We start from the raw sequence: 27,868 nt of genomic DNA, 5'->3' as shown, positions 1-27,868 counted from the left end.
GGAGGGGGGAGAGGGGGAGGGGGATGGGGATGGGGGAGGGGGAGAGGGGGGAGGAGGGGGAAGGAGGGGGAAGGAGGGGGGAGAGGGGGGAGGAGTGGGGAGAGGGGGGGAGAGAGAGAGAGGCAGAGAGGGGGGAGAGGGGATATAAACCTAATCGAGAATCTGTGGGACCTCCTCGATCAGGCTGTTCACATCATGGATGCTCAACCAAGAAACCTACTGGAGGTGACCATGGCACCAGAGTTGGCACGGTTCCATATCTCTGTCAGTACTTTCCTGAACCTCACTGACACATTTACTGTACGTCTCACAGTGAACAGTGCTGCAAAAAATAATTATTCAGGCTTCTGATAGGTGGTGCCATTAATGTGACTGGACAGTTGGTCACCTAAACATCACAGTTAATCTAAAATATATCTCTTTTGGTGAGTTTAGATGAGAACTGCTATTTTATCATTTCAGAAAGAATGAAACACATTTCTTGTACAATAATGTTTAGTCGAAACACTTCTGCCAAGGAAAGACAAAAAGAAAATTTACAAAGTTATGTGCAATTTAGACAGTATATCATATCCTGTTGCATCTTTCTCGGCTTAAGAGCTTGGATGAATGTGACAATGGCATAATAAAATCTCTTCTTCTATATACATACTAAATCATTTCAAGAATTAAAGTGTTGAGAATGCTTACTAATAATTTCCATTTATGTAACATTACATTACAGTAATGAACCATGAACCTTGCAATTAGTGGGAAGGCTTTCTTGCCTAGCGACACACACAGCCTTACTGTAGGTGCAACCAAATGTAGGGGTATCTGTTGAGAGGTCAGGAAAACATGTGGTTCCTGAAGAGGGGCAGCAGCCTTTTCAATAGTTGTAGGGGCAAGAGCCTCGATGATTGACTGATCTGGCCTTGTAACATCAGCCTAAACAGCCTTGTTGTGCTGGTACTGTGAACGGCTGAAAGCAAGGGAAAACTACAACTGTAACTTTTCGTAAGGACATGCAGCTTTACTGTATGGTTAAATGACGATGGTTTCCTCTTGGGTAAAATATTCTGGAGGTAAAATAGTCCCTCATTCAGCTCTCCTGGCAGGCACTAATCAAGAGGCGGTCGTTATCAGGAGAAAGAAAACTGGCATTCTACGGATCAGAGCATGGAATGTCAGATCCCTTAATCGGGCAGGTAGGTTAGAAAATTTAAAAAAGGAAATGGATAGGTTACAATTAGATATAGTAGGAATTGGTGAAGTTCGGTGGCAGGAAGAACAAGACTGCCGATCAGGTGAATACAGGGTTATAAACAGAAAATCAAATAGGGGTAATGCAGGAGTTGGTTTAATAATGAATAAAAAATAGGAATGTGGATAAGCTACTAAGAACACTGTAGTGAATGCATTATCGTAGCCAATATACACACGAAGCCCACGCCTACCACAGTAGTACAGGTTTATATGCCAAATAGCTTCGCAGATGATCACGAGATTGAAGAAATGTATGATGTGTTAAAAGAAATTATTCAGATAGTTAAGGGAGACAAAAATTTAGTAGTAATGGGGACTGGCATTCGATAGTAAGAAAAGGAAGAGAAGGAAAAGTAGTAGGTGAATACGGACTGGGGGTAAGGAATGAAAGAGGAAGCCACCTGGTAGAATTTTGCACAGGGCATAACCCAATCATTGCTAACACTTCGTATATGTGGAAGAGGCCTGGAGACACTGGAAGGTTTCAGATAGATTATATAATGGTAAGCCAGAGATTTAGGAACCAGGTTTTAAATTTTAAGACATTTCCAGGGGCAGATGTGGGCACTGACCAAAATTTATTGGTTATTGTAGATTAAAACTGAAGAAACTGCAAAAAAAAGTGGGAATTTAAGGAGGTGGGACCTGGATAAGCTGAAAGAACCAGAGGTTGTAGAGAGTTTCAGAGAGAGCATTAAGGAACGATTGACAAGAACAGGGGGAATAAATAAAGTAGAAAAAGAATGGGTAGCTTTGAGAGATGAAACAGTGGAGGCAGCAGAGGGTCAAGCAGGTAAAAAGGAGAGGGCTACAAATCCTTGGGTGACAGAAGGGATACTGAATTTAATCAATGAAAGGAGAAAATATAAAAGATGGAGTAATATAATAATTCCAAGCCCAAAGCAGGTGTTGACAAGTGTGAAACTACACAACAGAAAATATAAAAATGCAGTAAATGAAGCAAGCCCAAAGGAAGCAGGTGTTGACAAGTTTGAAACTACCCAACTATCAGTTTAATAAGTCATGATTGCAAAATAATAACACAAATTCTTTACAAACAAATGGAAAAACTTGTAGAAGCCGACTTCGGGAAAGAGCAGTTTGGATTCCATACAAATGTCGGAACACGTGAGGCAATGCTGACCCTACGACTTATCTCAGATGATAGATTGAGGAAAGGCAAACCTACATTTATCGCATTTGTAGACTTAGAGAAGGCTTTTAAAATGTTGACTGGAATACTCTCCTTCAAATTCTGAAGGTGGCAGGGGTCAAACACAGGGAGCGAATGGCTATTTAAAATTTGTACAGAATGCAGGTAGCAGTTATACGAGTTGAGGGGCATGAAAGAGAAGCAATGGTTGAGAAGGGAGTGAGACAGGGTTGTAGCCTATCCTCAATGTTATTCAATCAGTATACTGAGCAAGCAGTAAATGAAACAAAAGAAAAATTTGGATTAGGAATTAAAATCCACAGAGAAGAAATACAAACTTTGAGGTTTGCTGACGACATTGTAATTCTGTCAGAGACAGTAAGGGACCTGGAAGAGCAGTTGAATGGAATGGACAATGTGTTGAAAGGAGCAGATGAACATCAACAAGAGTAAAACGAGGATAATGGAATGTGGTCGAATTAAATCAGGTGATGCTGAGAGAATTAGATTAGGAAATGACACACTCAGAGTAGTAGATGAGTTTTGCTATTTGGGGAGCAAAATAACGGATAATAGTCAAACCAGAGAGGATATAAAATGTAGACTGGCTATGGCAAGGATAGCATTTCTCAAGAAGAGACATTAACACTGAGTATAGATTTAAGTGTCAGGAAGTCTTTTCTGTAAGTATTTGTGTGGAGTGTAGCTATGTATGGAAGTGGAACATGGACGATAAATACTGTAGACAAGAAGAGAATAGAAGCTTGCAAAATGTGGTGCTACAGAAGACTGCTGAAGATTAGACGGGTAGATCTTGTAACTAATGAGGAGGTACTGAGTAGAACTGGGGAGAAGAGGAATTTGTGGCACAATTTGACTAGAAGAAGGTACCAGTTGATAAGACACATTCTGAGGCATCAAGGGACCACCAATTTAGTACTGGAGGGAAGCGTGGAGGGTAAAAATCATAGGAGATCAAGAGATGAATACGCTAAGCAGATTCAGAAGGATGTAGGTTGCAGTAGTTACTTGGAGACGAAGACGCTTGCACAGGATAGAGTAGCAGGGAGAGCTGCATCAAACCAGTCTCTGGAATGAAGATCACAACAACAAAGACATTAATAATACTCACATCAAAATACTCACATCAAAATCATTGTCAGAAAGATATTGTGTGTTTTCAGGTTCACATACAGTCATCAAAAAATCAAGACCCTGGTTTGCCCACCGTGGTCGAAGGCCTCTTCCTCTTTCACACCGTTCTCTGACAAACTTCATCCACTGCTGGGCAAAACAGATCAGGCCATGTGATAGTTCTGTTCTCACTTCACCTGTTACTAAACGACAGACTTCTTTGTGATACTGAAAGACAAATAGTAAAACAGTTACAATTAATTTTTGAAGTGATTAGAGGAAAAGGGCAAATATCAGGTACTGGAACTTAAGCTCCTCACAGCAAACAAGCAACTGTGTTGATGTTCTTCATGATAAGCAGCCAGATTTCATTTTCCTGACGAGACAATACTTCAATGTCCCAACTGGCCACCATCTTTCAGTGAGATTGCAGGTTCACAATCATGCCAGCATGATTGAGCACCTGCAATCCCACATGAAGTGGCGGCATGGTGTCGTCAGGGTAATGAAGTATGGTGGCGTACCCGTGAAAAGCAGCAACATTTATTATGCCAGAAAAATCTGTGTATTCACAAGCAACTATGTTAATTGAATTATGTTTTATTTTTTTCCTTTTGGTTAATATGTGCAAACATCATTTTAAAATAAACAAAAAATACAAAATTTGAAACCAATTACATAATGAGGTCATTTAAAGGGATCTGTCTGGTGTAATAATGTTCATCTAGCTCTACACATTTATAGTGTTCTAATCATGTGTATCGGATCACTGAATACATGCTAACCACAACAGTGGAAGAATCACTGAATTTTGGTAAACAGTAAAATGGTCTTAAAGTTTTAGTAATCTACATGCAGTAATAAAATTTAGCTGTTTAAAGTAACATATGTAATAGGTTTCACATGAGTCTCAAGAGTAGGACATCCTTTATTTTATTGTATTGTATTAAGAAATATACCAATACTAGGCTTCAGAAGTTTTTATATTTGTAATATATTAATGGTTACATTTACTTACAACCAGTAATATATTTTAAATATAAAAACTCACCACATATAGGAGCTAAAGAAAACTGTTAGTTTGCACAGGCCAACTGCAGCATTCAAGCTGCGTCGATGTTTTAATGACTTATTACTGAAGACTAAACATGTATTATGGCAACTGAAGGTAGGTGAAATCTCAAAAGGCATATTGGTATAATAAAAAAAATACATAAAAAAGTGGTTGGTTGCTGTATTTCTTAAATTAATATAATCGACAGCTATGGAACTCAACAATCAATAAAACTGATAAATTATCCTTTCATTTTTTAAATGTACACTGTGGTGTAACATTTTAGTAACAAAAAGAGTAAAAATCCTAACAAATTTATAGATTCACTTCCATAATTCTGCAAAGGTAGTACATTAAATTTAAAGGACAAGCATCTTTCTGCTACAGGTGTGTGTTACTTCAAAGTGGAACTTTGTACTCTTATAATAACCAGAGAATTATTTTAAAAAAAGTTATGACTATCATTTTGTATTTTTCCCTTAAGTAAAAAGATTATGGTACAGAATCAAACAATATCTTGTATGTGCAATAGTGATGATATTACAAAACAACTCTCCTCCTCGTATCTACTTCTGAAATATCAGTGTTTCCTAAATAACCTGTTTGACGGAAGGAAGTGTTAGAGTGAGCTTAGTGCCCCTTATCAGTTATTATAAAGAGAACACCAGCTCAGATTTGGGAGACCGGTAGGAGGAATCAACAAGGACCGTTCTGAAAGAACCATAATGGCATTCACCCGCAATAATGTAGGGACATCAACGAAAACCTACCATGTTTACCCAAGTAAAAGACAACCCTGAATATAAGAAACCTACTCCCCCCCACTCTCTCTCTCTCATTTTTTTAAGAGGCTCCTTGAGAAATTTTTTTTTTTTTTACCGACAAATTATCTGCCTAAAAAGATAACATTATACCTATTCTAAATTTATGTCATTTGTTGATTCTCTACATTTTGGTAATACAAGGACAAATACAATAAACAAACAGAAATGGTTTGCATTAATCTGTGGACCGTTTTCTTTTCTAACTTTTTTGGTTGCTAAGCCCTTTGTTTGTACTATCACTATCCTAACACTGCTGTGAAATTTATATCTTCATTGTCACAAATAATTAGCTCTTTTTCCAAATATATTGCAATGTTTGAGGTTGTGATTACTGTGGGATGCAAGAACACAGCTGTTTTTATCTGAATACATATGGTGAAACCCCACTTTTACACTTTTCCAGGGACTCCAAAAAAAAAAAAATGATGTAACACGTGGGAAAATGTAAAATGTGGGAAATAACATTTTAAGATGTAAAAGTTAGGTATAGGATGCCTCCTTGCATTTTTGCACTTCATGTACATAAAAGGCATCGAAATACTTGTCAAGGACTTTATTATTACTGGACAAAGGTTTATTATCAAATAATAACCGCTGATGTAATGGAAACTGATAACTGTCTGTTTGACTCAATTTCATACGTCATATTCGATGTTTTTGGCAAGCTTGCAGCTGCCATTTAATATCTAAATAATGAAACACTGCACAATTATGTATTTTTTTCATGCTTAGCTCAATGTGTTTTGAGAATTTCTCATTGTAAAATACAAATATTTATGTAAATATTTTGTGTGGCAGTTGCATATATGTTGTTCTGCGTCTCTTGCATTATTTGGTTGAGTAACGTCACAAAAAATACATAACATAAATACTGTATCTGACAAGGAGAATAATTTCTTGAAACACTTTTTCGAAACACGTTTTGTCCAGCATGAAAAAGTCGTAATTGGTGCTCTGTTTAAAGCAGAAACATTTTAGCGATGCGAAGTGAGTGAAGGTGTAAACTAGTGCTACAAGTGGCTAAGGCCGATATTACACTATCAAATTTCTTTGTCCAATATCTTTGTCCAATATCTTTGTCAAAGATATTTGATAGTGTAATAGGGATCTTTGACAAATGTCGTCCAATATTTGATCAAATCTAGGCCGAGGCCGTATATTTGATCAAAGAAATCGCTTGTCTTCTGTTCACTGCAATGCGAAATGTTACCACGCGGAGCGCTAGCATCGCTGCAGCGTTCTGTCGTCTGTAGTGTTTTTATAACCATTGCCGGTAAATACAATTGGTGTGTGCCGACAACTACAGAATTAATAGAGATGTCTGAAGCTTATGAGGCGCTTTACAACGTGAGGCACCCTGAATACAAAAATACATTAAGAAGATTGGAGACCTAACCTGACCTAACCTAACATAACCCTCTCCTGTAGCAAGGAATCGGAGTGTTATAGTGAGCCTGTCTTCTGAAGATATAGCAGTTCTTAAGTGAAAATTGTGCTTTGTGATATGAGGATACACTTCATTGAGCACATACAGAAATGTATGCTCATCCATTCTTAAGTAATTGATGTACGACTTGACGTCTTCCACTGTAAGCTCACGTAACAAGTTTTGTTGAATGCTTTTATCGTGTCGTCGTAAAACCCACGGCTTCACCCAGATTAGATTAGTTTTTCGTTCCATAGATCCGTGCTGAGGAGATCCTCGTGGATGTGGAACATGTCGATTTTTTTTAAGCTGAAATAAAAATACTAATAGTATGAATAAATACAATACATCATTTGTTTCTATTAAAAATTTCGCCAATGGAGTAGAAGGAGTTGGCCAGTAGTAAGTCTTTCAGGCTCCTTTTAAACTGATCTTTATTTCTAACTAAATTTTTTATGTTTCCTGGCAAATTATTGAAGATGAGTGTTCCTGAGTAGTGGACCCCTTTTTGAACTAAAGTAAGTGTTTTTAAGTCCTTGTGCAGATCATTTTTCTTCCTGGTATTGTATGTATGAACTGAGTTGTTTGTTGGAAAAAGAGATATATTATTTACGACAAATTTTATTAAGAAGTAAATATACTGAGAGGCAGTAGTTAACCTGCGAGCCGGAAGTATAGTGAGACTCAGTCATTTGGGCCTACGAGAGTTATAGTTTTTTTTGTTTGTTTCTCATGCCTAGATAACTGTACAAACATATCGTTGCATGTATTGTAATAATCATTACATATAATGATCCACATGCAACAATATCTCTACGGAAGTATCTAGGCATGAAATACAAAACAAAAAAAGCTAACCTGCAAATCTCGTACGTCCAAACGACAGTCTCACTGTACTTCTGGCCCGCCAACAATTTCATTTTCTTTCTTATTTTCCCCCAGTACCAATGCAAGAATCTGAAGTACCCAGTACTTTGAAGAGGTTTCTGCAGGAGGTCCGTGAATTTACTCCACAAATAATACGTATTACACGCTTTTGGACCTTGAAAACTTTTGTTTGACTTCAAGATTTACCCCAAAATATTATCCCATATGACATGGAATGAAAGTATGCAAGCTTTTTCATTTTTATGTTGCCTATGTCTGCTAACACTCGAATTGCAAGTACAGACTTGTTAAGGCGTTTCTGCAGTTCTGTGGTGTGCTCCTCCCAACTGAATTTATTATCAAGTTGTAATCCCAGGACTTTTAAGACTGTCAACCTCGTGTGTATGGTTCCATTTTTTCCCCCCACTTCTTTTCCGCATGTGCACACAATGCAGTTGGAGTACGTAGAACTACTGCGGTTAATAACAAGTTGTTGTCAGCCATCTTGAACTTTGACGAAAAATTTGATGACAGTGTAATACCCCTTCTAGCGCTACGTCAAAGATCTTTGTCCACTATATTGGACGGAATATTGGATCACATCTTTGATCAAATATTGGACAAAGAAATTTGATAGTGTAATACCGGCCTAAACAATGAAACACGCTAAATACGATTCAACAAAGGTGTGGCAACGATCACAACAATCACGAAACTGTACAACAATCATCAAATTGCACATGTGCAATAGAGATTCTTTGGAAATGGTTGTGATTGGTCATGATATCTTTATTCGAATGAATCTTGACCTCCCAGAAGCAGTATTGGGAAATTGGTTTACAAAATTTGATTTTGGGAGCACCATGTAAGTGGGGTTCTAGCTACTCCCATCAGCCACGACACCAAGTAGAGCTTGGCAGTGGCAGGAGATACTGCATGAATTGCTCCAACCTTTACACATTCTCCACTCCAAATCCAATGAGCAGGGCATCCTGGTGTCAAGAAACTTAACTATGTAATGTTTCTAAACACTACTTAATGGCTGATGTCATGCCAGCATCACTTTATGTCAGTTTTTCTCCAAGAACATTTTTTCACAAAGCGTAAATCGCAGGAAAATTATAAATATGTTGACACAAATTCGAGTACAAATTAAGATTGTGGATATAGGATATTTGACGGGAGCCATGAGAAATGTCGTTAACGCTGGAAAAATGTTAATTCCCGGAATGTAAAAGCAGGGTTATATGGTATCACATTTCACTTCAATACTGATGTGAGAATGTTACAATGTCTCTTACTTCCCAACATATTGTATGCCAGCTGTTCTCTCTCATTAGCTGCATGGGAATGAAATGAGCGTGTGGCATTGTTGGCCGGGAGGTCCCATCCGGTGAAGTTCAGCTGCTGAGTGCAAGTCTTATTAAAGTTGACGCCACACTGGGCAACTTGCATGCTGGTGATGAGGATGAAATGATGATGAGTGGAGGGTCTGAATCAGAGGCTGAGACGGTTCTGCGACCGTGTGGGCTGCAGATTCCTCGACTTGCGCCATAGGGTGGTGGGGTTTCGGGTTTCGCTGGATAGGTCAGGAGTCCACTACACGCAACAAGCGGCTACACGGGTAGCAGGGGTTGTGTGGCGTGGGCTGGGCGGTTTTTTAGGTTAGATGGCCTTGGGCAAGTACAGAAAGGGCAACAGCCTCAACGGGTGCGGGGCAAAGTCAGGACATGCGGGGAACAAGCAGCAATCGGTATTCTAATTGTCAACTGTCGAAGCTGCGTTGGTAAAGTACCGGAACTTCAAGCGCTGATAGAAAGCACCGAAGCTGAAATCGTTATAGGTACAGAAAGCTGGCTTAAGCCAGAGATAAATTCTGCCGAAATTTTTACAAAGGTACAGACGGTGTTTAGAAAGGATAGATTGCATGCAACCGGTGGTGGAGTGTTCATCGCTGTTAGTAGTAGTTTATCCTGTAGTGAAGTAGAAGTGGATAGTTCCTGTGAATTATTATGGGTGGAGGTTACACTAAACAACCGAACTAGGTTTATAATTGGCTCCTTTTACCGACCTCCCGACTCAGCAGCATTAGTGGCAGAACAACTGAGAGAAAATTTGGAATACATTTCACATAAATTTTCTCAGCATGTCTTAGGTGGAGATTTCAATTTACCAGATATAGACTGGGACACTCAGATGTTTAGGACGGGTGGTAGGGACAGAGCATCGAGTGACATTATACTGAGTGCACTATCCGAAAATTACCTCGAGCAATTAAACAGAGAACCGACTCGTGGAGATAACATATTGGACCTACTGATAACAAACAGACCCGACCTTTTCGAATCTGTATGTACAGAGCAGGGAATCAGTGATCATAAGGCCGTTGCAGCATCCCTGAATATGGAAGTTAATAGGAATATAAAAAAAGGGAGGAAGGTTTATCTGTTTAGCAAGAGTAATAGAAGGCAGATTTCAGACTACCTAACAGATCAAAACGAAAATTTCTGTTCCGACACTGACAATGTTGAGTGTTTATGGAAAAAGTTCAAGGCAATCGTAAAATGCGTTTTAGACAGGTACGTGCCGAGTAAAACTGTGAGGGACGGGAAAAACCCACCGTGGTACAACAACAAAGTTAGGAAACTACTGCGAAAGCAAAGAGAGCTTCACTCCAAGTTTAAACGCAGCCAAAACCTCTCAGACAAACAGAAGCTAAACGATGTCAAAGTTAGTATAAGGAGGGCTATGCGTGAAGCGTTCATTGAATTCGAAAGTAAAATTCTATGTACCGACTTGACAGAAAATCCTAGGAAGTTCTGGTCTTACGTTAAATCAGTAAGTGGCTCGAAACAGCATATCCAGACACTACGGGATGATGATGGCATTGAAACAGAGGATGACTCGCGTAAAGCTGAAATACTAAACACCTTTTTCCAAAGCTGTTTCACAGAGGAAGACCGCACTGCAGTTCCTTCTCTAAATCCTCGCACAAACGAAAAAATGGCTGACATCGAAATAAGTGTCCAAGGAATAGAAAAGCAACTGGAATCACTCAATAGAGGAAAGTCCACTGGACCTGACGGGATACCAATTCGATTCTACACAGAGTACGCGAAAGAACTAGCCCCCCTTCTAACAGCCGTGTACCGCAAGTCTCTAGAGGAACGGAGGGTTCCAAATGATTGGAAAAGAGCACAGATAGTCCCAGTCTTCAAGAAGGGTCGTCGAGCAGATGCGCAAAACTATAGACCTATATCTCTTACGTCGATCTCTTGTAGAATTTTAGAACATGTTTTTTGCTCGCGTATCATGTCATTTCTGGAAACCCAGAATCTACTATGTAGGAATCAACATGGATTCCGGAAACAGCGATCGTGTGAGACCCAACTCGCCTTATTTGTTCATGAGACCCAGAAAATATTAGATACAGGCTCCCAGGTAGATGCTATTTTTCTTGACTTCCGGAAGGCGTTCGATACAGTTCCGCACTGTCGCCTGATAAACAAAGTAAGAGCCTACGGAATATCAGACCAGCTGTGTGGCTGGATTGAAGAGTTTTTAGCAAACAGAACACAGCATGTTGTTATCAATGGAGAGACGTCTACAGACGTTAAAGTAACCTCTGGCGTGCCACAGGGGAGTGTTATGGGACCATTGCTTTTCACAATATATATAAATGACTTAGTAGATAGTGTCGGAAGTTCCATGCGGCTTTTCGCGGATGATGCTGTAGTATACAGAGAAGTTGCTGCATTAGAAAATTGTAGCGAAATACAGGAAGATCTGCAGCGGATAGGCACTTGGTGCAGGGAGTGGCAACTGACCCTTAACATAGACAAATGTAATGTATTGCGAATACATAGAAAGAAGGATCCTTTATTGTATGATTATGTGATAGCGGAACAAACACTGGTAGCAGTTACTTCTGTAAAATATCTGGGAGTATGCGTACGGAACGATTTGAAGTGGAATGATCATATAAAACTAATTGTTGGTAAGGCGGGTACCAGGTTGAGATTCATTGGGAGAGTGCTTAGAAAATGTAGTCCATCAACAAAGGAGGTGGCTTACAAAACACTCGTTCGACCTATACTTGAGTATTGCTCATCAGTGTGGGATCCGTACCAGGTCGGGTTGACGGAGGAGATAGAGAAGATCCAAAGAAGAGCGGCGCGTTTCGTCACTGGGTTATTTGGTAACCGTGATAGCGTTACGGAGATGTTTAATAAACTCAAGTGGCAGACTCTGCAAGAGAGGCGCTCTGCATCGCGGTGTAGCTTGCTCGCCAGGTTTCGAGAGGGTGCGTTTCTGGATGAGGTATCGAATATATTGCTTCCCCCTACTTACACTTCCCGAGGAGATCACGAATGTAAAATTAGAGAGATTAGAGCGCGCACGGAGGCTTTCAGACAGTCGTTCTTCCCGCGAACCATACGCGACTGGAACAGGAAAGGGAGGTAATGACAGTGGCACGTAAAGTGCCCTCCGCCACACACCGTTGGGTGGCTTGCGGAGTATCAATGTAGATGTAGATGTAGATGTAGGACAACACAACACCCAGCTCACGAGCGGAGAAAATCTCCAACCTGGCCGGGAATCAAACCCGGGCCCACTGCATGAGAGACAAACATGTTACCACTCAGCTAAGCAGGTGGACAGCTGCATGGAACTAGCAGCTAACACACACCCTTTTTTTCCTGTCATGTGTCACGGTGAGCACTGACACCACTGCAGCACGAAACAGTTTAGTACACCACCACTATCTAGGCTTTTACTGTCTCCTGCAGAAATAAATACTATTGTTGAGCATTTGTCCAATTTTAAAGTCACTGCAGTTCTGACTACAAATGGAGTCAGGTAAACTGCAGTTTAAACATGATAGATGTTCCTACAATGCCAAAGCACACAGTATAGTTTCCTATATTTGACAGCGTAATTTAATTTGTTGCCCACTCACTACTCCCCATCCTGCACTTACCCTAGTTCTCAGCCACAGTGGTATCACTATTAACCCTCTGTAGTGCTGTGCTCGACCTACTGTGAAACACAGGTTGCAGTATCTTTTAGGGTGCAAGTGATACGTAACAGCAGCAGCTATTGCATAAAAAAAAAAAAAGACTGCAATCATGATTCGGCCCAATTTTCAAACTTTTGCTCGTCCTGTGATCTACTGATGGCTGTTGGTACTATCTCCATGATGGGTCTTGCCGCTGTAATTTTTTCTTGCAACAACAATTATAGTCATTATAATAGAAGGAAACATTCCACGTGGGAAAAATTATATATAAAAACAAAGATGAGGTGACTTACCGAACGAAAGCGCTGGCAGGTCGATAGACACACAAACAAACACAAACATACACACAAAATTCAAGCTTTCGCAACAAACTGTTGCCTCATCAGGAAAGAGGGAAGGAGAGGGGAAGACGAAAGGAAGTGGGTTTTAAGGGAGAGGGTAAGGAGTCATTCCAATCCCGGGAGCGGAAAGACTTACCTTAGGGGGAAAAAAGGACAGGTATACACTCGCACACACGCACATATCCATCCACACATACAGACACAAGCAGACATATTTAAAGACAAAGAGTTTGGGCAGAGATTTCAGTCGAGGCAGAAGTGTAGAGGCAAAGAAGTTGTTGAAAGACAGGTGAGGTATGAGTGGCGGCAACTTGAAATTAGCGGAGATTGAGGCCTGGCGGATGACGAGAAGAGAGGATATACTGAAGGGCAAGTTCCCATCTCCGGAGTTCGGATAGGCTGGTGTTGGTGGGAAGTATCCAGATAACCCGGACGGTGTAACACTGTGCCAAGATGTGCTGGCTGTGCACCAAGGCATGTTTAGCCACAGGGTGATCCTCATTACCAACAAACACTGTCTGCCTGTGTCCATTCATGCGAATGGACAGTTTGTTGCTGGTCATTCCCACATAGAATGCATCACAGTGTAGGCAGGTCAGTTGGTAAATCACGTGGGTGCTTTCACACGTGGCTCTGCCTTTGATCATGTACACCTTCCGGGTTACAGGACTGGAGTAGGTGGTGGTGGGAGGGTGCATGGGACAGGTTTTGCATCGGGCGCGGTTACAAGGAAAGGAGCCAGAGGGTAGGGAAGGTGGTTTGGGGATTTCATAGGGATGAACTAACAGGTTACGAAGGTTGGTGGACGGCGGAAAGACACTCTTGGTGGAGTGGGGAGGATTTCATGAAGGATGGATCTCATTTCAGGGCAGGATTTGAAGAAGTCGTATCCCTGCTGGAGAGCCACATTCAGAGTCTGGTCCAGTCCCGGAAAGTATCCTGTCACAAGTGGGGCACTTTTGTGGTTCTTCTGTGGGGGATTCTGGGTTTGAGGGGACGAGGAAGTGGCTCTGGTTATTTGCTTCTGTACCAGGTCAGGAGGGTAGTTGCGGGATGCGAAAGCTGTTTTCAGGTTGTTGGTGTAATGATTCAGGGATTCCGGACTGGAGCAGATTCGTTTGCCACGAAGACCTAGGCTGTAGGGAAGGGACTGTTTGATGTGGAATGGGTGGCAGCTGTCATAATGGAGGTACTGTTGCTTGTTGGTGGGTTTGATGTGGACGGACGTGTGAAGTTGGCCATTGGACAGGTGGAGGTCAACGTCAAGGAAAGTGGCATGGGATTTGGAGTAGGACCAGGTGAATCTGATGGAACCAAAGGAGTTGAGGTTGGAGAGGAAATTCTGGAGTTCTTCTTCACTGTGAGTCCAGATCATGAAGATGTCATCAATAAATCTGTACCAAACTTTGGGTTGGCAGACTTGGGTAACCAAGAAGGCTTCCTCTAAGCGACCCATGAATAGGTTGGCGTACGAGGGGGCCATCCTGGTACCCATGGCTGTTCCCTTTAATTGTTGGTATGTCTGGCCTTCAAAAGTGAAGAAGTTGTGGGTCAGGATGAAGCTGGCTAAGGTAATGAGGAAAGAGGTTTTAGGTAGGGTGGCAGGTGATCGGCGTGAAAGGAAATGCTCCATCGCAGCGAGGCCCTGGACGTGCGGAATATTTGTGTATAAGGACGTGGCATCAATGGTTACAAGGATGGTTTCCGGGGGTAACAGATTGGGTAAGGATTCCAGGCGTTCAAGGAAGTGGTTGGTGTCTTTGATGAAGGATGGGAGACTGCATGTAATGGGTTGAAGGTGTTGATCTACGTAGGCAGAGATACGTTCTGTGGGGGCTTGGTAACCAGCTACAATGGGGCGACCAGGATGATTGGGTTTGTGGATTTTAGGAAGAAGGTAGAAGGTAGGGGTGCGGGGTGTCGGTGGGGTCAGGAGGTTGATGGAGTCAGGTGAAAGGTTTTGCAGGGGGCCTAAGGTTCTGAGGATTCCTTGAAGCTCCGCCTGGACATCGGGAATGGGGTTACCTTCGCAAACTTTGTATGTGGTGTTGTCTGAAAGCTGACGCAGTCCCTCAGCCACATACTCCCGACGATCAAGTACCACGGTCGTGGAACCCTTGTCCGCCGGAAGAATGACGATGGATCGGTCAGCCTTCAGATCACGGATAGCCTGGGCTTCAGCAGTGGTGATGTTGGGTGTAGGATTAAGGTTTTTTAAGAAGGATTGAGATGCAAGGCTGGAAGTCAGAAATTCCTGGAAGGTTTGGAGAGGGTGATTTTGAGGAAGAGGAGGTGGGTCCCGCTGTGATGGAGGACGGAACTGTTCCAGGCAGGGTTCAATTTGGATGGTGTCTTGAGGAGTCGGATCATTAGGAGTAGGATTAGGATCATTTTTCTTCGTGGCAAAGTGATACTTCCAGCAGAGAGTACGAGTGTAGGACAGTAAATCTTTGACGAGGGCTGTTTGGTTGAATCTGTTAGGTTGAATCTGTAACCTGTTAGTTCATCCCTATGAAATCCCCAAACCACCTTCCCTACCCTCTGGCTCCTTTCCTTGTAACCGCGCCCGATGCAAAACCTGTCCCATGCACCCTCCCACCACCACCTACTCCAGTCCTGTAACCCGGAAGGTGTACACGATCAAAGGCAGAGCCATGTGTGAAAGCACCCACGTGATTTACCAACTGACCTGCCTACACTGTGATGCATTCTATGTGGGAATGACCAGCAACAAACTGTCCATTCGCATGAATGGACACAGGCAGACAGTGTTTGTTGGTAATGAGGATCACCCTGTGGCTAAACATGCCTTGGTGCACAGCCAGCACATCTTGGCACAGTGTTACACCGTCCGGGTTATCTGGATACTTCCCACCAACACCAACCTATCCGAACTCCGGAGATGGGAACTTGCCCTTCAGTATATCCTCTCTTCTCGTCATCCGCCAGGCCTCAATCTCCGCTAATTTCAAGTTGCCGCCACTCATACCTCACCTGTCTTTCAACAACTTCTTTGCCTCTACACTTCTGCCTCGACTGAAATCTCTGCCCAAACTCTTTGTCTTTAAATATGTCTGCTTGTGTCTGTATGTGTGGATGGATATGTGCGTGTGTGCGAGTGTATACCTGTCCTTTTTTCCCCCTAAGGTAAGTCTTTCCGCTCCCGGGATTGGAATGACTCCTTACCCTCTCCCTTAAAACCCACTTCCTTTCGTCTTCCCCTCTCCTTCCCTCTTTCCTGATGAGGCAACAGTTTGTTGCGAAAGCTTGAATTTTGTGTGTATGTTTGTGTTTGTTTGTGTGTCTATCGACCTGCCAGCGCTTTCGTTCGGTAAGTCACCTCATCTTTGTTTTTATATATAACAATTATAGTCAGTTTAACATGATTTATTTCTTCTGTTAGATACTTCATTCAGGATTAATTTTACCTCTTGCTTCACCTTAATGTCACCAACATGTTCTGATTACAGGCTGGTAACATTTTAATCCAGTATTCTAATACTGTGAACAGCGACTGAATTTCTCATTCGCAGTCCACTTCGTAACTCATTGCAGTCTCTCATAATAAAATAAAATATTGATACAGAATCAAGTAATGGTTTTTGAAGGGCAACATCTTTACTTTTGAATCTTATCTTTACTTAAAGCATTGAACAGATGCCCAGTATGGTATCCACACATGTAAGAGAACTCTTATTGCAAACCTGTTTGAAAACATTGCAGCACAAAACAATCTTGGTACACCACCGGCCCCTGTCTTAAGAGCTTGTAAGATAATAGAATTTAATACTATTTCCTTCTGTGTTTCACAAAACTGTCATATTTTTTTAGCAGGAGAGAAAGCTGTAGTGGCTAGTTCATAGTTCCTCACATATCCTTTGCACCAACACCACCTAGAAGTGTCATGTGATTGATTGAGCAACGTCGATATTGGTTTGAGCGCAACAGTATATTGGGAAATCATGAGCCTGTTCAAACTTGACTATCATTTGTCCATCCCTGCCCTTCCAAATTCCTCAAAATTATTCTGCTTGTGACCTCAATAGTCAAAGCTTCAACTGTAAATGTAAAACAATTCCTATACACCCTATTAACCAATGTAAAAATATTGATATATACAGCAATAGTTCAATCTGAGAATATTAGATGACATTGTATTTTTCAAATGACAAATTTGGGAAAATACTTCCTCTTATAATCAAAAACAATTAATTATTGACAATATAATGTAATTGAAAGGATAAAATAAATCTACTCACTACGCAGCGGCTGGGGACACATACATAAAACAAGAATTTCTCACCAGAGAAGTGGCCTACATGATGCGAAAAAATGATTGGAAAAAAAAATCATTAGAGAGAGTCGTGAAAAAAGACAAAATCTTACAAAACCTGGAAAACATACAAGAAAATGCAAACTACTTTTCTCGGCAAAGAAAGTAATGTAGGAAATGGCAGAAAAAATTTATCATACTGGTTTGGTGGAAAACAAATACATAAAAATGTGAAAACATGTATAAACAAGGTAAGTGGAGGGTGGGAAAGAAAATAGCTGTCAAATATACAAATTAATTGACAAGAAGCAATTGGGAGAACATCCTGCAGTGTAGTGAAACATAAACAAATCGTTATAGGCAAATTTGTAAATGTAAATAACAATGGACCCATCTATGCGCAATGAAATCAGTACTAGAAAAGATGCGGGGCTGAAGTGTTGATTAATCTGGATGGTAGAGAGAAATAAATGAACGGACTAGCACAATGGAGTAGAAAACAGATGACAGTTTGACAAAGACAGATGATGACGAAGACTCACAAAAGGGTTACATAAGGAAAAACACTAATGACAAAACTTAGAGAAGCAGCAATTGAAGCTGACTGCTGAATGATTCTACTGCCGTCTACATACATTGTGCCTATGGGCCACGAAGATAAAGATACTAGAAATTAGGCCTCATATGGAGGTTTACAGACAGTCATTTTTTCCTCACTATATTTGAGAGTGGTACAGGAAAGGAAATGACAAGTAGTGGTACAGGGTGCCCTCCGCCACGCACCATATGGTGACTTGCAGAGTATCGATGTAGATGTAGGTGACCATATGGGCTAACATAACAATGAAAATAATCAATTTTTGGCAATACAATGTAATTGGAGAGAGGAAAAAATCTATGTTATCTTTCTATTTGTCCACTTTTTATAAGATTTTGTCTCTTTCCATGACTTTACCTACCAATTTTTCTTTCTTTTACAATCATTTTTTTTTTTTTTTTTTTTTTTTTTTTGTATCAGATAGGCTTCTATTCTGGTGAGAAATTCTCGCCCATTCATTAAAACCTTCTAAAAAAAAAAATTTATGTGTGTGTTCTTCTGCTGCCTCTTGTTGAGTAGACACTTTACTTGTCCAGTCACATTATATCCTCTAGTAATTGCGTAAATACAGTAATTCAAAATGAAGTAACTCGGATATGAATCTTGCACCTCCTAAAAACGAATCCAGAGCTCTAATTACTACAGTATCTCAATCATAAAGTTTAATGGTAAATGGGCACACCAAAAAGTTTTCTACTGGAATTGCAGGCCTCCAGCACATTACACTTACATCCTTAGCCACATATCAACAGACATCACCAGGTGTGTAGTGGAGGAAAATTATTCACGCATTTGCAGATGCTGAGGAGTAAGAGCAATGGTCCGAGCACTTCTGTGTACACCTTCATCTCTCTTATTATAATCTCTGCATAATACATAATAGAACGCTGGTTTTGTCTGTGACATCTCAATTCTCTTAGAGATGGCAAAAAAACTTTGAAGAGCAGTTGAACATAATGGATAGTGTCTTGAATAGAGGTCAAAAGATGAACATCCACAAATTTAAACTAAGGGTAATGGAATATAGTCAAATTAAACTGGGTGAAGCTGATGGAATTTGATTGTGAAATGAGACACTAAAAGTAGTATATGAGTTTTGTCATTTGGGCAGAAAAATAAATGATGATGGCTGAACAAGGAAGGATATTAAGTGTACACAGAATTTGGCAAGAAAAGCATTTCTGGAAAAGAGGAATTTGTTAACACTGAATATAAATCTAAGTACCTCAAAGTTCCTCCTGGCAATAGTAGGGTGTAGCCTTGTATGGTAGTGAAACATAAGCAACAAACAGTTGAGACGAGAAGAGGACAGAAACTTTTAAATGTAGTGCTACAAACTATGCTGGAAAGTATATGGGTAGCTCCAATAACTAACGAGAGGTACTGCATTAAACAGAGGAGTAAAGAAATTTAAGGCACAAACTGACTCAAAGAGGAGATCGGAGGATAGGACACATTCCAAGGAATAATAAAATTGTCAATTTGGTAATGAAGGGACATATGAGGGGGAAAAATTGTAGAGGGAGACCAAGGCATGACTAAAGCAAGCAGGTTCAAAAGGATGTTGGTTGTAGTAGTTATGCAAAGATAAAAGGCTTGCACAGGATAAACTAGCACAGAGAGCTGTATCAAACCAATATTTAGAATGAAAATCTCAACAACAGAAGTGCACTGATCAAAAGGGGTCTAGCCTAAACCATACGAACATTTTTACCTAAACAACAGCTTTGCACCAACTGAACAGTAAATGCTCTCATAAATACAAAACCTTCATTGTACTGTCCAATGCTTATTCTGTAAGTTATGCCTCCAAAGTTTAATGACCATTTCTGCAGTACTCTCTTACTGGCCAAAGTAATATTCGCGCAAACAAAGTTGCGTTTGGCACGGTGGATGATGAGAGCGACTGTAAATGGGAAATGCCTTCATGGTCACTCCCATAAGACACCACACCAAGTATCAGCTTTGTTTGCACATATAATATCCCATTAGGAACAGCAGGCCCCAACTTTGATCATTTTCATTTTTCAGTATGTATGTACGTATGTATGTTTAAATAGATGAAAAATATTTTAGGGTAGATGACAAAAGCACCTCTACGTTACTTCCTCATTATCGTAGTTGGTCCATTTTACATCATTGAATGGACATGGCAATGTAATTAAATGACTTCACTAACTCTCTGTGATTTACTGCTGATGTTATACTGAAGCAATTTACCCATACTACTTAACATCTGTATTCATTTACAGCGAGATGGTGCACAAACTAACTGAAGAGCTTCTGCTAATTGTCAATGACTAGGACAATAAATCTCAACAATCAATATTATTTTCACAGATGAAATTGTTATAGTCCATTCATTAACATTACACCACACAAAACTGTTTAAATGAGATATCTAAAGACTTCATAGAAGTGACTGCATACCTATAGTAAAAACTACACATTGCACAGATATCAGTACACAAAATTCTATACAAATGTTTCCACTTCACAAGCATGTCAACAATCAAGCTAAATGCTACAATTATGATATGAAACAGAGAATGGGCCACTTGTGTCCGTTTGGCACAAATTTATAACTTTCACCATTGCATTACCACAATGCCTTGTGCAGCTGGAAGTCACAAATTCCCACCCATCCCCTACCTTTCTCTCACTATTCTCTATTTCATATAAATGTATGCCTAGCCGCATCATCACGAGTGGTGTCTGTTCTGTTGAATATGTCCGACAGGACAGATGCCACTCAAATATACGCATTGCTATTGTTTTGTCCCAGTCACGCATAGTAAAACAATTATGATCAATTCTTACAAGAAAAACCAATATGATAATGCTACTTAATATGATCATTTTGTTTTCCAGTGTATGGCCTACCAAACAATATTTGTATTAAGGGCTTACAGGCTGACTGCTACTTGAGAGGAGCTTTCCTTCATTCATTCATTCATTCATTCATTCATTCCTTTCATCTCCTATCCCTCAGTTTATTTTGTTTTGGCAAGACTGGAGACTGGTGGAACACAACCACAAATAAAATTTTAATTAATAATTACCTTCCACTTTCATTTGTACAGGATTAGACTAAGAGAGTAAAATTATGTTTGTTAACTTGACTTGTATATTTTGTCAGAAACCAACTTGTGCAAATATGGGTAAATCATTTGTTTTTTGTGTATTATTTTATTTTAAAATAACTGGTTTTCTTGAAAACATAATGAATCTTAATTACTTTCATGCAAATACAATTTTTGTTGCAAATGAAAATAATGCTTACTGTTATCAAATAAACTTCAAAATCACACTTGATTTCAGCACAAACTAGCAGGCACATAAGCTCCAAAATAATTTAAAAGTTGTTGTTACTCAAATTACCCGGTCCATACTGTTTTACATTCCTCCAGCTTTCTTATGATCATGTTGTGGAAATTATTAACAATAGTTTATGTCTAATTACAAATTAAACTATTGGCTGAATGCTGCACAAGAATGGTATCGTGCCTCAAGATGTCTGTTCAGTTCTTTATCAGGGTGTATACGTGGACAAGGGAAAAAAATTCCTGGATTTCCCGGTTAAAAATACACTTTCTCCCGGGTGACAGTATATTTCCCCTTATCAATCCTTTGAATGGTTATGGTGTTATATTGTTTTATTTAATAAGAAGTGCTGTATGTTGTCTCGAGTCCTTGTTTCCTGAGACTAGTATGACCCCCCCCCCCCCCCCTTTTCAAATCCTGGGTACGCCCTTGCAGGCAAAGACACGTTTTGGAAATATCTTTGATGTGCAGCAGCATGTACGCTGCGTATTTTCGTATTACGACAACACACATTCGAATTCCACCAAACACTGCATGTTACTTTCCGAATAATTGAAATCGAGATTTCGATGTGCTTTTGTAAGCCATTCGTAGCTCATGTCACGTGATCTCGCCAGCCAGTGACAGTGGTTATTCAGAGAATAGGACACGTGATGTAGCCAGCCAACAGCAACATCACTATTAAGTAGCACGAACACACAAACAGGGAAAGTTAATAGTTTAAATTAATATACATAGTGTTGCTACAAGAAAAGAAAAGCTTTCACTTATAATAGTGGTCTCAAGCTGCAAGAGAAGCTAAGCTTTCGCATATACTGTTGACCTTTTTTGCGCATGTTACACTTTAAGATACACATCACACAAATGTGCCAGTAAAATTTTTAATAATGACATAAATGTCCAATCTTCAGGGTTCGAAATTCTTCTAAATGGCTCGTCATTAAAGAGTTGATTTTTAAATGAGAGTCAAACACTCTGTGATTTAATAAATCCATGGTATATTCTTGCACATAGCTCAACTTATGTAAAAGTATATTTACTTTGAAAGTAACACTTTTCAAACCACCATTCGCAATATTTTCCCGCAACCTGTTAAAAACAGGTTCGTTTCAGCAGTTGCCAGAGAGCGCAGGTAACAGGCAACACCGCGCTTGAGTAGCTATCATGACGTAGGAAGCCCATATGTAACTACGCGTAAAACATTGAAAGATCACACATTATGTCATAATGTCATAAAAGAAACAAGACATCAGAGGATACTGCAAGATCATTGACATTTCGTGAACAATATTAAAATGTGCACATTTAAAGTGCATACTTAAAGGGCACATTCGCATGTCCAGATTCCCAATGAAATAGACCTCGACCTGATATTAAGCTTCTTTTCAGTGTGGTTTTCGGGATGTAAATTTTCTTGGAGCACCAGTACTGTATTATATCACGTTTGGGTCTTTATGATGGCATAATGCCACACGTGCTAGAAAATGAAAACGTGCACTTGAAATGCAGCAAACAGTTGAAACTAGCCAGTACTGTGGAATTAAACATTTCATTTCAAATACATTGACCGCCTCTGCGGAAAAGGTTAACAAAAGCCCAATTTCTTTAGCAAACAGACAAAAATAACTTCATTGTTATGCAAGGCGGTTAATTTTTGACTGTCAGAAAGGTGGAAATAAAATAAAATCTGAAACTAATGACATATTTCAACCTTCCGTAATTATGTGAATGTGTTTTAATTCACTTGATAGCTCCCAGCCACAGATATCCGTTTTGTTTTCATTTGACATGAGAGTAAACGAAGGGGAAACAGCAAAATCACTAAATGTATACACGGGTCACATGGAGACTACACACTATAGCTCAGACTGCTCTGCGCATCAGCCCCGGATCTACGACATTTGCGAACCGGGTCAATATTTAAAAAAAAAATCGAATTTTCAAAATATGTTCATCTTGTAGCACACATCTTGCTGAAAAGTCTGAAACATAAAACATATGTATTCGAGGAAATGTAAGACATATAATTTGGTCTTAAGTATGCCAAAGTGCAGTGCCACGCCTCTTCATAAAACATTTTTCTACCGCACATCCAAACTATAGTCAGGAGAGTAGAAATTGAAATGTCCTGTGGCGCCTCTCCTGCTCCCAGTCGGCCGGTTTGACAGCCTGCCCCTCTTTTAAAAAATCTCACAATTAATAGTGGATGGGATTATTTGTAATCGAGAGAACAAGAACTCTTCAGAAAATCTGAAATCTTTATTGCCTAATAGCTAATAATTTGCTGTTTTGTATGACATAATACCAATACTGACAAGAGATAAGCAAGAAATTACATATTTCTTCCGACCTTGGCTCCTAGCATTTTTTACTCTCTAATCTTGCTACAGCTTTACATTACCTCATCAAAGTTTGTCAAACGTTTTGCTACATGAAAAATCTAAATGTCGTTATCTAATACTGAAAAAGCTGTTAATACAAATAATACCCAAGACTGGTGTGGTTTCTCGATCTGATTACGTCTATTTTGTCACTGATTGCTAGATAAAACAAAATACGCCTTTCTAATATGGCAGCAATTTTGTAACACACCAAATAAACGAGACTGTTTTGGCACAAATGGCCATTTTTATAACATGACGGAATATAATCCAATATGTACCAATGTCAAATGCCTATTAGGCCTACTACAAGCACAAAGCTTTATGTTATGAATTATTTTCACATTTCATTCATACGCACCAGCTTCTCAAGCATAAGATCGGAAAGCAGTATTACGAAATTTTTATATAAATTTGGAATCGTCCTATTCTTCCATAATTTGTGTGATGTCCCCGTTTCTTCTCCTTCCTCGTTCTAACAAACAATCTTGTCATCACCAATTCTGTAGCTATTGCTGCCACTGTCAAAATTTGTTTGCCGATTAACTTCACTAATCCTGCCAGAACCACAGGTTTGGTTATCCCACGATTATTTTCCGGTTAGGTGTTATTACGTGTTCAAATAACAAGTTTTCCGCGTTACTTCCAGAATAGAACTTACGCGGCTGCTAGGCGGGGACTGTACAACTGGTCCTTACTAGTGTAGCGATCTGGCCAAAAATTTTCTGTCAAAATTTCGTTTTCTTGGATACACCGAGAAGATAATATGTAATCTTTCTGACCTGTTATTCCTGTCAGTCGTTTATTTCCACTCTGGTAGTCTGAATCTATGGATTTCGCTAGTAATTATAACATCGCTGATCATTCGCAAACCCAATCAACCACGTAATCAGACAGCGATTGGCATTCATCCATTTGGCTTTACTCCCTCAGCTCGTATAGCCCCGTCCCCTTTTGCCTGCTGAAAGTTTATTTCTGGATGCGACGAGGATTCTCCTGACAGAGACATCACATACACTATGCATACATTCAAAAGTCAACTTAGGATTCATTCAGAAATAAACTTAAAATGTGTTCGAAAACCAACAAGGAACGTTTCAAAATGATATGAATAATCAATAGGCAAACGTGCGCTGGATGCTAGGTGCTTTGTGAAACAAGTTGTTTTCCTCAAGAATATGAATTTGGCGCCCCCTTTTCCCGGTAGCATCTAGCTGCTTGTTGCGACTGCTTGCACAACCAACAGCCACATTCCTGTTGCCAGAAGCGGGAGAATCTACTACTCAAGCATGACTCAAATGCGCATGCGCCCGCGCGTAACTGCTAAAACAAATCGAATGTAAACAGTTGCGACTTCACGCTCAATGGAGGCAATTTGTTGTTATGAAGCACTGCATAGTCTTCCTAAAGCCTTTGACACATTTTCAATTGGCAGACACTTGCATGAGCACTGTGTGTCATTGTTGTATATGACGCATTCCCTTTGCAGTTTAAGTTATTTTCGTTTTTTTTTTTTCTCTCATTTTTGTTTTATTGTTGAAGTATTATTCTGCAGTAGCGGCATACAGTAACATCCTTTGTTAGAGTATCAGTTCTTACCAGTAAAAAATACAAAAATTTAACTGAAAACTAAAACAATGAAAAATTCCCGGAATTCTAAAAATATCCCGGTTTTCTCCCTGATAAAAAAATTACCAGGTTTTTCCCAGATCTCCCGGTTGTCCCGGGTTGTATACACCCTGTTTATGAACTGTTTGTGTTAATCTATTAATGTCACACTGATGACGTGCTGACATAGTTATGTTGTTACAGATCTTTGTTATATATTCCTTGCTACGGGCTTTGCTACCCTTGGAACAGAATATTCTGAGCTCAATATAGTCATTAAGCAAATAACTGTTTCACTTTTCAGCGACTAACTACTGGGACATTCTTGCTTGCACAACACATAAATCAAGTTTTCCTTCGCATTTAACAATGTTAAAGGTTGCAAACAGAATTCTAACCCCAGGCTTGACAGTCTGTTCTTTTGCAGATATCATTACATAAAGTTCCTGAAATGTTTTAAATTAAAAATGAAACATGTATCAAGAGCACACTTCTCAGCCACAAAACATTATTAATCATAAATTTTCAAGTCATTACTACATTATCCTTTAAACACCTGTTCACTGGTATCATTCAGCAAGGTGTATGCAATTGCATTTACTGAAGTAATAATATGTAGTGAAAAGTAACCAACAGAAGGCGTACTGAAGTGCAATAAACATTATTGAAGTTTGTGATTCTGACTACTTCAAAGAAAATAAAAATTGTTTATGATATGCATTCAACCAAATGAAGATTGCTTACCTCAAATCCAAATTTGTACCCAAAATGTAAGACTTCCCTTGAGCGATTCAGAACTTGTAATCGGTCACATTCCTCAAGGTCAGTCATGTCATGAGCATCACAAGTATCTTCCACAAGTCGTATAGTAGTAGTAATGTCAGAACAGAGGGAAACAGCACGTGCCTACAAAATCCGCAGTTTTGTTTATATTTCAGCTGTAAAATAACATTACAACATCTATCTCCACATAATTACACAGTACAAATCAATATACAGACTACATTATGGAACAAGTTGCCTCTCTGTTTAATTCAAGCTGAGAAAACATATAATTGTAACCAATAGACAAAAAAATGTGTGTTTTGGATCATCTGAATAATAATCGTGACTATAGTAATAGTTCTATGATTTATTCAACATTATTGCATGTGAAACAACTTCTGATCACTTTAACAAGTACAGGACACGAGTGTCAACTGTTTCAATACCTTCATCACTAACCTGTACAATTTTCTTACTGGCACACTGATTTTATTGTCCATTTTTTGGTCTTACTGTGCTTAATACTGCCATACAAGCGCTTTTCAATATTTCAACCTAGGCTAATGACGACCTGGAAATTTAACGTGTTTCAGATAAGATTCATTTATGCATAATTGTAGTTTAATGATATGAAGGCTTCTTCCAAAGCTGCAGGTAATCGTTCTAGTGAACTCAACTCATCGTTCCTAGCTCCTTTCTCAACTCTGAATTTTTCATTTGCTTGATGCAATCGCAAAACACATTACTGTGTGTGGCGGAGGGCACTTTGTCTACCACTGTCACTTCCCTTTTTCCTGTTCCAGTCATGTATGGTTTGCGGGAAGAACAAATGCTGGCAAGCAACCATGTGGGATTGAATCTCTTTAATTTAATCTTCATGGTCTTTATACAATACATACACAGGAGGAAGCAAATTACTGGCTGACTCTTCTAGGAACACGCACACTCAGAATTTTAACACAGATCATACCATGCTGCAGAACATCTCTCTTGCCGTATCTGCCACTGGAGTTGACAGAGCATTTCCGCGACGCTTTTGCACTTACTAAATGAACCTGTAAGAAAATGTGTTGCTCTTCTTTGAATCGTCTCTAATGCCTCTGTCAATCCTATCTAGTACAAATCCCAGATTGATGAGCAGTATTCACGTATTGGTCAAACGAGTGTTTTGTGAGCTACTTCCTTTGCTGATGGGCTGTTTTTCCTGATGATTCTTCCAATGAACCCCCATCTAGCATCTGTCTTACCAGTGATCAATTTATGAGGTTGCTCCACTTCAAACTGCTCCATACGCATACTCCTACATGTTTTACGGAAGTAGCTGCTTTCAGTGATTGTTCTGGATGCACGTGACCATATAATATTGGGTCTCTTTTTCTCTATGTATCTGCAATATGTTACATATTCTGACTAATCAAAATTACAAATGTTCTCTGCCTAAATTGTTAACATACATCTATTTGAAACTTATACCATTTACTGACTGTCTACCTTTTTAATACAAGGTGAAGTAAAATAAACAAAATGAAACTTTTCACATTAATTTTTAACTTCACTGCCTTCTTTGTTTACTTAGACTGTCATCTGTGGTATCACTATTTTTCATCCTCAACATCGTTATTATCCTAACAAGACAGCTATGAATCTTATGTCTTCATTGTCACAAATATTTGGCTGTTTCTCCCGAATATGTTGCGATTTATGAGGTTGCGATTCTGGTGGGGCTCGAGAACACAGCTGCTGCAGAACAACTGAGAGAAAATTTGGAATACATTTCACAGAAATTTTCTCAGCATGTTATAGTCTTAGGTGGAGATTTCAATTTACCAGATATAGACTGGGACACTCAGATGTT

The 27,868-nt window shown here is 39.6% G+C and overlaps 1 protein-coding gene across 2 annotated transcripts in view; it reads right to left on the bottom strand.

Moving 5' to 3' along the window:
* LOC124724436 (mitogen-activated protein kinase kinase kinase 4) overlaps positions 1-27,868 on the bottom strand; it is a 209,989-nt gene that overhangs the window by 51,543 nt on the left and 130,578 nt on the right. For both annotated transcript variants that reach the window (XM_047248448.1, XM_047248449.1), the window contains exons 15-16: positions 25,993-26,154; positions 3,545-3,760 (exon numbers count right to left, since the gene is read on the bottom strand). In XM_047248448.1, the coding sequence (XP_047104404.1) occupies positions 3,545-3,760; positions 25,993-26,154 (378 nt within the window). The remainder of the gene's footprint in view (positions 1-3,544; positions 3,761-25,992; positions 26,155-27,868) is intronic.

This window comes from Schistocerca piceifrons, chromosome 1, assembly GCF_021461385.2.
Source record: "Schistocerca piceifrons isolate TAMUIC-IGC-003096 chromosome 1, iqSchPice1.1, whole genome shotgun sequence".
Classification (NCBI taxonomy): Eukaryota; Metazoa; Arthropoda; class Insecta; order Orthoptera; family Acrididae; genus Schistocerca; species Schistocerca piceifrons.
This window is presented reverse-complemented; position numbering and strand designations above follow the sequence as displayed.